Source organism: Prosopis cineraria, unplaced genomic scaffold (genome assembly GCF_029017545.1).
Source record: "Prosopis cineraria cultivar Desert tree isolate PC_DT_omini unplaced genomic scaffold, ASM2901754v1 PC1854, whole genome shotgun sequence".
Classification (NCBI taxonomy): domain Eukaryota; kingdom Viridiplantae; phylum Streptophyta; class Magnoliopsida; order Fabales; family Fabaceae; genus Prosopis; species Prosopis cineraria.
The window spans coordinates 1-11,368 of record NW_026557179.1 but is presented as its reverse complement, the minus strand read 5'-3'; the positions used below and the strand labels follow the sequence as shown (position 1 = coordinate 11,368).

The 11,368-nt window shown below is 35.7% G+C and overlaps 1 protein-coding gene and 1 pseudogene across 1 annotated transcript; one reads left to right on the top strand and one right to left on the bottom strand.

The window, feature by feature from the left end:
• Nucleotides 1-525: 525 nt before the first annotated feature.
• On the top strand, nt 526-3,616 carry LOC129301027 (cell number regulator 8-like). Its single transcript, XM_054939606.1, has 3 exons — nt 526-962; nt 1,540-1,742; nt 3,090-3,616. Exons 1-3 carry the CDS (start codon nt 671-673, stop codon nt 3,327-3,329), a joined length of 735 nt encoding a protein of 244 aa, XP_054795581.1. The 5' UTR covers nt 526-670; the 3' UTR covers nt 3,330-3,616.
• A 5,615-nt stretch (nt 3,617-9,231) lies between these two features.
• On the bottom strand, nt 9,232-11,121 carry LOC129301028 (DNA-binding protein S1FA-like; annotated as a pseudogene).
• Nucleotides 11,122-11,368: the final 247 nt, after the last annotated feature.

The following is an 11,368-nucleotide window of genomic DNA, read 5'->3' as shown; positions in this document are numbered from 1 at the left end:
AAATATAATTATTTTTTATAAAAATATATGTATTTATTTTAAGTATAAATTATGCTCCTACTGATTTATTTTTTTGAGTTTGTCACTGCTTACACATTTTGGTTATTGAGTTTACATGTAATCCTTAATAATTATATGTAATTAAGGGGTTTAAAATTTTTTTGCGACACTTTCGACGACCCTTCACTTGCCGGCTAAAGCTTCAACAATGACACCATCAATTGTTGGAAGAGTGAACAAAGAACGTTGGAGATCCGGTTACCAAATTTTGTGTCTTTTTCTCAATTTTTCTTAGTTAACATAGCAAGGTATTTTAGTTATTTAATTAATTTATTTTATGAATCAGATAATAGACTTGATCTTTCAATATACTTTGATGCTTGAGGATAATTTTAGTTTTAATTAGATTTTTTCTACCAATTCTTCCTTTTATTTTTTATTTTTTTTAAAAGAGAAAAAGTGGAGGCGGATGAATTAAATTTGGCCAATGGTAGAGAAGAAAAGGGAAGAAAGTCGGTTACAGGCGATTGGACGCGGGCTGCTTCCAATCACGTTCATTGGTTGATCTCGGCTCTTGGTCTCATACTTCTATGATTTACCGTATCCTTCTTCTCATCCTCTTCAATTCTTCTTCACCAAGTCCACGCATTTCGCATTTCCCAATTCCGTAATGGGTATGAAGGATGATCGTGACGAGGAGGCCATTCCTCTTGTCACCCAGTTTCTGCATGCTGACAACAAACCCCAAGCTCCTCCGCCGTTACCGGAGCTGCCTGCGGCTCTCAAGTCTCGGCTGCCCTTGGAGTCTGCTATTTCTAATGGATTTGGTTGGACCGCCGACGGCCTCCCCTTAGTACAGGGGAGTGCAGTGGGCGAGCCCGTGGGCCGGTCTCAGTGGAACTCCAGCATTTGCGCTTGCCTTGGCCGCAACGATGAGTTTTGCAGTAGCGATCTTGAAGTTTGTAAGTCTCTTTCTCGCTGTTCATAATATCTTATGCCTTTGGTTTGGGAAAATTTGGAGATGTGGGCTTTATGTGATCTCGGAATGCCCATATTTCTGTGGCCTGATGCGGTATGAGCCAACTTCGGTTAGATTTTCATTTATAATTAGCGAGCCTCTCGTGACGGCTCTTTCAAATAAATGAGATTGGTTAATCAGAAAAAACAATCATGTATTATTTAATCAAATAAAAGTAACATTCGCTCGCCTCATTTTTATTTGGTGTGTTGTGAGACATGAAAGTGCCTGACATTTTTGGGCTTCCTTTCTCATTGAAGCTAATATGTAAAGTAAATAGATTATCTTCTCCTATATCATGTGATTTCAAGAACCGTCTTCTTTATTTGGCTGTACACATTTTCTTGCTTATAGGTGGTCGGTCATATGTGATTTATTTGGAGCCACATTTGTGATTTAGAAAATATCGGGGATCTTGAATTTTTGTTTCTATTTTATGTGTTTTCCCTTAAGATATGGAGTTCCCGAAACGTTTTCAATTTTTTTTTCTTTTGCTTAAACTCATGACACGGATGCAATAGGTCTACTTGGGAGCGTGGCTCCATGTGTGCTTTATGGAAGCAACGTTGAGCGACTTGGATCTGATCCTGGAACATTTGCCAACCATTGCTTGCCTTATTCTGGTCTGTATATATTTGGGAAATCCTTTTTTGGTTGCAATTGTCTTGCTCCTTGGTTTTCCTATCCCAGCCGTACTGCTATTCGTCGCAGGTTCAATTTAGAGGCAAGTTGTTTCCTGTTTTTTTTTTTTTTGGTTGATTTATTTATTGTTTATTTTGTTGATGTTTTGTTAACAAAGTTGTGCTTTTTCAAACCTCTTATTAACTTGGCTGTAAATAATACATATATACAAGCATGACCGCATGTGGAATGCAATGTCAATCGTGTAAACAATTTAAAAAGTAAAGCATCAGACAATGACACAATAAGATCGCACTCGCAACATATTACAACAACAACAACAACAAGCCTTTATCCCACTAGGTGGGGTCGGCTACATGGATTGCAAGACGCCATTGTGTTCTATCATTTATTAAGCTTTTAGAAATATTATTAATTAAGAGATCACGTTCAACAACTTCCAAGAGTGTTCTCTTAGGCCTTCCTCTACCTCTCTTAATCGGACTCAAAGTTATATGTTCCACTCGCAGCATATTAGAACGGTATATTTTATCTGTTCCATGTGTTTTGGGCTTCCTCTGCTTTTCTAACTACTACGAGATATGCTATTACCAATGGTGTAAGTGCTGCATTGAAATTCGTGTCTGATATCTTCATATGTAATATTTTCAAATTTCTAATTGTAAGATGGGTTTGTTAGTATTCAATATTCTCCCTCCAGTTCTAAATATAGGAGGCTAGGAGCTAGATAACTAATTCACATAGTTGGTTTTCCTAAAATATTCCTCCTTTTGATCATTTAAATTAGAAAATATCCCTTTTGATTGCGCACTTGATTGCATGTGTGCAATCAGCAAGGATAGTTCGGGAGAAAAATAATAAACACGGGGACAAAGGAGATTGAGGTTTTATATTTAGAACCAAAACAAACTCCTTAATTAACTTTTACATATATTGGATTTATTTCCTTAGTGGCCTTAGGATTTTTGTTAGGGGGTGCAATTGGGAAGTCGTGGTTGCTTGTGTGTTGTGCCAAGGAAATAGTCCTATACTGACGTATTTGCTTAGGAAATGACACGTAAACTCCCTAATCAAGTGAGCAACTTTGCTACTTGTGTGTGCACATGTTGCAGATTCAATTTATGTGCTTCAAGTTTGTTTATCTAAACTGAGGGTGGTTTCAGTATTACCTCTGCATTGCTTCAATTTATATGAGCTGTTATTTGCTCACTCACGACTTCAAATGTATCCGTTAGGTTCAGATTCTGACGACACGAAAATAAGCCCAAACCTAGAAACTGTTGAGAGACAGATTCCCCTCAAACGTACAACTAAATTACATGTTAATTAGTGAAGTAATTCTTCTATATGAGTCTCAAAAACTCGCATCCCTATGCTGCCACATGAAAGGTTGAACTGATGAAATAAAATATGTAATGTATGGAGTCAGGGGACTTGCGAGGCACTGAACAGATCATGTGGGTGCTGCGGAAGCTTTGTGATGGATGAAGCGCAGATAGAACAGTACGAGACAGCGTGTGACTTTGCAACACATGTGATCTGTCATTCGTGCGCCCTTTGCCAAGAAGCTCGGGAGCTGCGTAGGAGGCTGCCCCATCCTGGCTTTAACGCCAAACCAGTACTGCTCATGCTTCCCCCTGCAGAGCAGACCATGGGACGTGAGGCTTGATATTAGTCTTCCTCATCTTCTCACTGTTGTTCTTCTCTTATGTTTCTGTCTGCGGACTCCTTGGAATTTTGATGTCGTATAACCGTGTTGAACCTTTTTCCTGGTCTTGTGGATATGGTCTAAAATACCAACGTAGATGTCATTTGCTTAGATACTGTCTTCCCTGTGTAAAACATGACACGCTTTCTTTTCCTCCCTTTCTTCTGTATTTTGATATCTGAATTATGTTGGATATGTGATGTACATTTGATTGATAATTTAATATTTACTATCTACTGTTTTTTTAATCATATGGTGTGAATTAAAGCCTTATTTCTTCAACTTTCCGGGTATTTCCATCGTCGGTTGGAAGCCATTAATAATCGGAATAGTTGTGGGCCTGGGAAAATTTGGTTTCTCCATTATTGGAAAACACCAGCGCCATGTTGCTGTTCTCCAACCACACATCTGAACGGTCCGAAATTTTTATTTCAACTTTCTTGTTTTTAAACTAACATTTAGTAGATTATTTATTTATTTTTATTTTGTTTCTTTTAAGAAATTTATTAAAATGATACATACACGCATCTCTCTCTCTCAATTTGTGTCATCCACATCAATTCTGATTGGCTTAACTATTAAAACAGCAAAGAACCTGTAGCCAGAGCGGAAGGAGACAAGTTGGGATGGGAGTTGTTAACTTGCTATTGCTTAAATATATATTAAGGAACTTTGACGGATTTGGGCACGGTAATAGTTTGAATTCACTCATTTAATGAATATTCTAATTATAATTTTGAATTTCACCAATATTTTAAAATTATTAAAATATATTTTTTAAAAAAATTTAAAACAATTTTCATTATTAGAATACTTCTCATGTATATTATCCTTTTAAAAAATTGAAATTTTATATTTTTTAAGTATTATATAATAAAATTTCTAATTGTGAAACACGTATTGAATGAGTAACGATAGACAACTCACCAATCTAATCTACTTATAATCTGTAATTTAAGAAGCCAATCTTGTAGGTTGTTGCATCGCACTTCCGGCTTCAAATTCAGCATCTGCTGAATGGGGGAACCTAAATTTGGTGCTGCAGTCCTTTTTTCCCTTCCTTCCTTTTTCTTTTCTTTTCTTTTCTTTCTTTCTTTTTTTTTTTTAATTTTGTGTAGGCAGGGGGCATATTTTTCATGTTCTGTTCAGCTGTTCTATCGTCCAAATAACAAGGTCGATGCTAAATTACAAAAGAAAAATTAAATCAAAGTAAAGCGGACCAATGCTCTAATGATTCTGTTTTTTGGGCAATCTTCTGACTACATTTAGGACCCGTTTGGTAGATACGAAAACAGTGAAATGAAAATGGAAAGTAAATCAGTACATCTAATGCCCAAAAAAACAGAGACTCAGGATCTCTGCTTAACCTTCCACAGCCATGAAAATTAACACCCTTTCATAACAGTTAACGGACATCATCCTTCATAATAGAATCTTAAAATGATTTCTATCTCCAACTTCTCCATGCAGCAGCACGCGAGAGTGAATGGAGAAGAGCTTGTTTCCTTTCGGCTGATGTAACCTTTGCGGTATCTTGTTTCTTGATATTTAGTAACAGTGTTCAGGAGGCCAGTTACCATCAAAATAAAGATGAGTGGTCCTAGTTGAGATATTGGCATTATAATCACAAAAAAAAGCTTTAATATCTCTATTTTCTATGTCTTCAAAGAAGATCGGAATCACAAGGTTAGGTTAAGATTAAAAAGTAGCAAACTTCCAATCACACGATTATGTTAGAACCAGTACTTGAGATAGAGTTAAGGGGCAAAACTGTCTCGAAAGTTTTCTCCAAAGAGCTATATGTCACAACCTATGTCCAAAAAGAGGAGAACTTACAAGGTTTAGGTGTTTTAGAGGCATTCAGGACAAGAATTTCAAAAAAGTCCAAACGTTCAAAAAGAATCTAATATGTTCTAAAATATTTTAAAAACTTCTAGAATAATATAGAATTATTTAGAGGAATCCATAAAGTTCTAAAAGGTTCTAGAAACTTAAGAAAAAACTTGAAGATCTTTAAAATATTCTAGAATATTTTAGAGTGTTCTAAAATATTCTACACATATCTTAAAAATTTGTCTCTAAAAACATCTTTGTAAATAGTTAGATATTTATTGTAGATATTTGTATAGAACACTCTAGAGAATGAATGTGCACCGTATGATTTGATAGATCTTCACCGTCTAGTAAGGAGGTGAAAATTTTTTAGAGAAAGGGGAAAGCCTATAAATACTCCCACAACCTTCATTTATAAGCAACAAGCAAAGTAAGTAAAGTTATGAACTTTCAAGTTCTCTTATCCAAGTTCTCTTCTCTCTTATATTTAAGTTTTCTAGTTTCTTTGTCTACATTCTGAGGGTTCAGCTAACTTAACAAAGATCAAGAGATTGATCACGCTAAGGCCAGCATGTTTCAAGGATAAAGGAGTTCCAAAGTAGTGACAATGTGTTATCAAAGCCAAGGTTTGAGGGAGCTGTGATTCGAATTCATACTTAAAGGTGAGGATGTCGGGTGTAACTGAGGAGACTCTTGCTAACGTAAAAGAGAGGAGAGGGGGAATCTCAGCCTTTACACCATGGTGGAAAGAAGGCACAAGGAACTAGTAGGATGCGCATGGAGGATCTTGCTATTTTGTTGGTTAAAATCGATGTCTTAGAGAGAACCATGGAAGAGATGGTTGATAAGGTTGAGAAGATGAGGATGATATGAGTATGCTGGAGGATCAAACTCTTAGAGAACTTGAAAGGGTAAAGAGTTGTGTTGAAGGTCTAAGTCAGACTCAAGTTTGCCAAGTCGATAAGCCCTTTTGATAAGCCATCGATAAGGGAGGCGTCACAAATTGCCTGGAGGAATTATTACATCTCATATCAAAGGGACTTTAGGAAGGGTCTTGGCTATACAAGTGAGTGCGCTACACGTCCTACTAAGTTAGCTTGTGGGAGAAAAGATAATGATACTTTGATCACCTGTGAATAGAATGGCATGGTCCTTATGGATGGAAGGGGAGAAAGGTATGCACCGCACTCTGATGAGCTAGTGTTTTGGGAGAAGAGTAATGGGCCGTGACAAAGAAGAAGGAAAATCCTTGCTAGAAGAATCCTTAGTATGTGAATCAAGTCAGTAATGAGGGCGTCATTGGATTAGTAGGTGAGGAAGAATGTCACAACCTATGTCTAAAAGAGGAGAACCTACAAGGTTTAGGTGTTTTAGAGATGTCTAGGACAAGAAGTTCGAAAAAATTCAAGACATTCAAGAAAAATTTAGTATGTTCTAGAATGTTCCAGAAGCATTTAGAATAATATAGAATTATCTAGAGAAATCAATAAAGATTTAGAAGTTTCTATAAAATTCTAGAAACTTATGGAGGAACTTGAATATCTCTAGAATATTCTAAAATATTTTAGGATGTTCTAAAATATTCTACAAAACACTCTAGAGGATGAATATACATCATAGAATTTGATTAATCTCTACCGTCCGTTAAAGAGATTGGAATTTTTTAAAGAAAGAGAGAGGCCTATAAATACCCCCCAACTTTCATTTGTAAGCAACAAGCAAAATTATAATCTTTCAAGTTCTCTTATCCAAGCTCTCTCTTCTCTTGTTCAAGTTTTCTAATTTCTTTGCCTACATTCTGAAGGTTAAGTTGACTTAGCAAAAATTAAAAAGTTGATCACGTTAAAGCCGGCATGGTTCAAGGACAAAGGAGTTCTAAGGTCGTGACATATGGCTATCTTCATCTTTAAGAACGAATAATGTTGTTCTAAAACTTTAAAAAGAATACAATTTTGTCCAACCAATATTTTTGACTAACGTTTGACCGCTAATTCTTAGTTTGACAAATTTTACGTGTCATCTGCTAGTTCTTCTTCCTTGTTCTCGTTCATCTTCTCGCTATAGGGAAAAACCTATTACTAATTTGGAATCCCAATACAGCTATGCTGCAAAGGAAGAAAATGTGAGGGAATCCATTGTTTCTTATCCCTGTATTTCACTTCTTCAACCCTAGCCCTCCTTCAAAGGAACTCCTTTCAAACAATGGTTTTCGATTTGCGTTGGAGCTGATCTTGTCAAGAACTCGCACAAGCAGGTATGTGGTCAAGAGACGGAGCATAAATTCAGGAAAAAAAAATTAAATAAAAAATTTCTGAATTTCAACTGCCAGGGGATCTGAAGTCCTTCGTTCCTTTTTTTTTTTTTTTTTAAGAAACAAGAAAGAGAAGGCCGAGAGTAGACATTGAACTAGAGAAAATGGATTCATCGAAGTTTGAGCTTACGTAGGAACTAACATTAATAAGAGGCAGAGATGGAGAAGAGGGTGATGAATGATTTGGAGAGGGCGCACAGTAATCGGCAATGAGCTTCCTCCATGGGTAGGTTCATTGCGTTGGAGATCTTTATCTTCAACAGTATGGGAAATCAAAGATGGATAAACAAGATAATCTTAGGAAATGGAAATTAGTAACGGCAGTGAAACCAAACAGAAAATAGAGAGATAGTGCGTGCTTTTCTTTCGTGTATGGGCATGTCAAGATTTGCACTCCCCTCAATCCCCAGCCTCTTATACTTATTGAAGAAAACTAAGTTGTACTTTGATGTTTTTCTTTCCTTCTTTTGATTCAATTGGCTGTTGAAATCATTGAAGAAGGAAGAAAAATTGCTCCCTAAATAGCCGGCTAAAAATCCTACATGTGAACTTTCAGGTGTACACACATTGCAACAAGAAAGGTTTGGTTGAGGGAATTCTAGTTAAGGTCTTGGCTCTATATTTTGATTATTGAATCTGATTGTGAATTGACTGTGAAAATGAGATTCCTCTTTTTTTTAACAAAAAAATTCTAAACAAATTTGGGTTTGATTGACATAAAAAGATTAATCTTTTAATTGGATAAGCCTTTCAATTTGATTATTGTTGAGTTTGATTTTACCAGCAGTAGAAGAGAAGGAAGAAGACGGAAAAGAGGAAAGGTAAAAGAGGAGGAGAGAATCAAAACAGTTCAAGAAAGGGGAGAGCAAGACACGTGTCAAATTATTAATCAAAACAAAAAATTTAAGAGTCAAAGTCAGTCTAAGTTAACAGTAGGTAAAATTGTACCTTAAAAAAAAAAAAAAAAACCTTTCAAAACAACACTGCTCTTTTTAAAAAGCAAGGATACCCATAGCCCTTTTGAAATGCGAGGGAGAATTCCCTTGGTTTACCTATCTGACATACTAAGCTGTCCTAACCTTGAGTCTTATTCGTCAATACTGGATGGATCAGTTACAGTTACTGGGTTGAACTGAACTCATCAAAAGCCATCATATGTTGCGGCATCAACCACTTTCATTATGAACAATTGCTTCGTTCCTTCCAGAAACATGAAATGATCATTCCATTATCTACGAAGATTAGCACATTCTCACAATTCATATAAGAAAACTGCATACAATCTTAAATCATTCCCCCACCCCCTGAAATTCCTATACAGAGAACTATGGATTCCAAAAATTCCAAAATTTTCCATTATCACAGAATCAAATTCTAGTACCCCATTTAATACAAAAATAAAGGCTATCCAACTATTCATTCATCCCTTCCTACAACCAACTTTCTTCCTATTGACGCAACTTTAAATTATTTACTTCACCCTCCAAAAATCAAGAAACTAATCCCTTCAAGGATGGCTTCACTCAAACAAATTTTGCATGACATCATCTCTTAATTCATACAGATAGCAGCACCCAACAGAGAGAAAAACAGAAGTATCCTGTAAAAACAGGAAAAGACGCATCAAGAAGCTCACAACGCAGCGATCCAAATACTTGAGCAGTTTGACAGGCTTAGTTAGTATTTTAGTCCCGCCCATGAACTAAAAAAAAAAAGTGATTAAAATAACCGTTCACTTCATAATATTACTTAAATACTAGTTTATGTGGCGAAATTTAAATTCTCTTAAAAAAAAAGATGGACAAGATAAAATTAACATCCTAAAGAACAAAGATGGAGAAAATTTTTGACGAAGAGTACACCTTAACAGCACAGAATACAGTGAATACCAAATCTCTACTCTCCAGGTGCAGAAACGCCTTGCTTCAGTCTCTCCCTCTTCATCTTCTTCTTCGAGACTGGCTTCTTTTTCTAGGAGGAAGGGTTCTCTGTGCATACATGTAAAGGACATAATTTCCAATGAGGAATGTCAATAGCAGCCACCAACAACCAGGAGAACTACTAAACCTGGATTGAATCCTCTGGCTTCAGAATTCTTAATCACATCTCCCTAAATGACATGATAGAAAAACACATCAGAAAGAAATCAACAAGAAGAAACTGCAAAATTAATGTACACAGATAAAAATTATAGACAACTATTCACCACTTACAATTCTTGAACCCTTTATAGCCAGAATAACATATCAACCATGGTTTTGATCAGGTTGGGGCCTCCATATCTTTTTTTTTTTTTTCTTTTCTCTTCTTTTCTTTTCTTTTTCTGTTTTTTTTTTTTTTTTTTTGGGAATGATCAAGAGAAGGGAACTTTATATGACATGGCGCAAAAATGTCTTAATTGAAGATTCAAAGCTAATAGTGGAAAAAATCATGGCCTTCGTTAACATGCAAATGCTATCACAATGAGATGAAGACATTTAATGTAAGAGTTTCACCCTCTGAGGGTAATTTCCAGGACCGTTTCCCCCCCTAATTTAGTGCCAAATAATACCTTAAATCTTGTTATACATGATATCGTTTCTCCTTACATTTCTTACCAAACTCCTATAGCAACGTACAAGAACTTTAGTTCATTTCTTATAACTGCATTTGTTGCCGGAACATGATGGCTAGGCCCCGCTTCTCTATACACGTGCATCGAACTGATATATTGACATTAGACTAGTTAATAATACAGTGAATAAAGGAATTGTGCTCCATGCAACATCTCAAAAGGACTCCCGACATTTGAAATGGAACACCTATATCAATATCGCCGTTAAATTTTTTAAAAAAAAAATGAAAGTATTATTCCTAATTGATATTGACTCCACGGCAGAATTATTCAAACGAATCAAGAAAGCCTTTTTGCTTAAATACATGAAGGGACACGCTAAAATTCTCTCTAAGTTAGGCAAAAGGCACAGGCTTGAATGGAAAACCAATATTTTCCCACGTTAATAACTAGCAGTCTATATCAGAATAAATGTCACAATTTTTTGCCTTTCTTTAGGAAAAATTTCTGGCCATTACAAGAAAAACTGAATCGTCCTTCAATCCTTTACCAATTCGAAGATCTGTGCAGTAAAGAACACGCCCACTCTCATGCATGCCATGATCTACTTCAGTGCTGAGCGGAAAAGGATTCAGGTGCTGGCAAGTGACGTTATTCATAAAAATAAATAAATAAATAAATATATATTAAGATTAGACTCCAAATGAATTTAGATATGTCAATTGGATCATCCAAAGTATAGATTCATTGACGCAAGACAAACTACCGCGCGAAAAACTTACATAATTGAACGTGTCATTTACAGATCTAAATGATATGATATGCGATCGTGAAAGAAAAAAAAGGATGGAAACAGAGAGAGGAAAGAGATTAGCACCACGCGATCGAAAGAAGGAGGGACTTTATCAGCAAAATCAAAGTCATCGGCCATGGCTGCCGCGCAAAATCTAACAGATCCACCCGCTTAGGGAGCGGCCTGGTTTTCACAGCAAAGCGAGTAGATTCCAGAAAAGGGGTAGAACGCTGACGCCGTAATTATATATTGCTTCAAAACGCTTGTTGTCCCCCATCCGCGTGTTAATGTAAGACAAAATTCTATTAAAAAATAATCATAATATTTTCAATATCTAAAAATTTGTATTAATTATCAATTTAATATTATAAATTTAATCTTTTTATATTATCTTAAAAAAATTTATATCATATTAGTTATTAGATTTCGAAATACAAATGTTAGATGAGACAAATTAGTTTATATTTTCTTTCTCATTTTCTTCTTCTACTTTTAATTCCTTTTTTTTT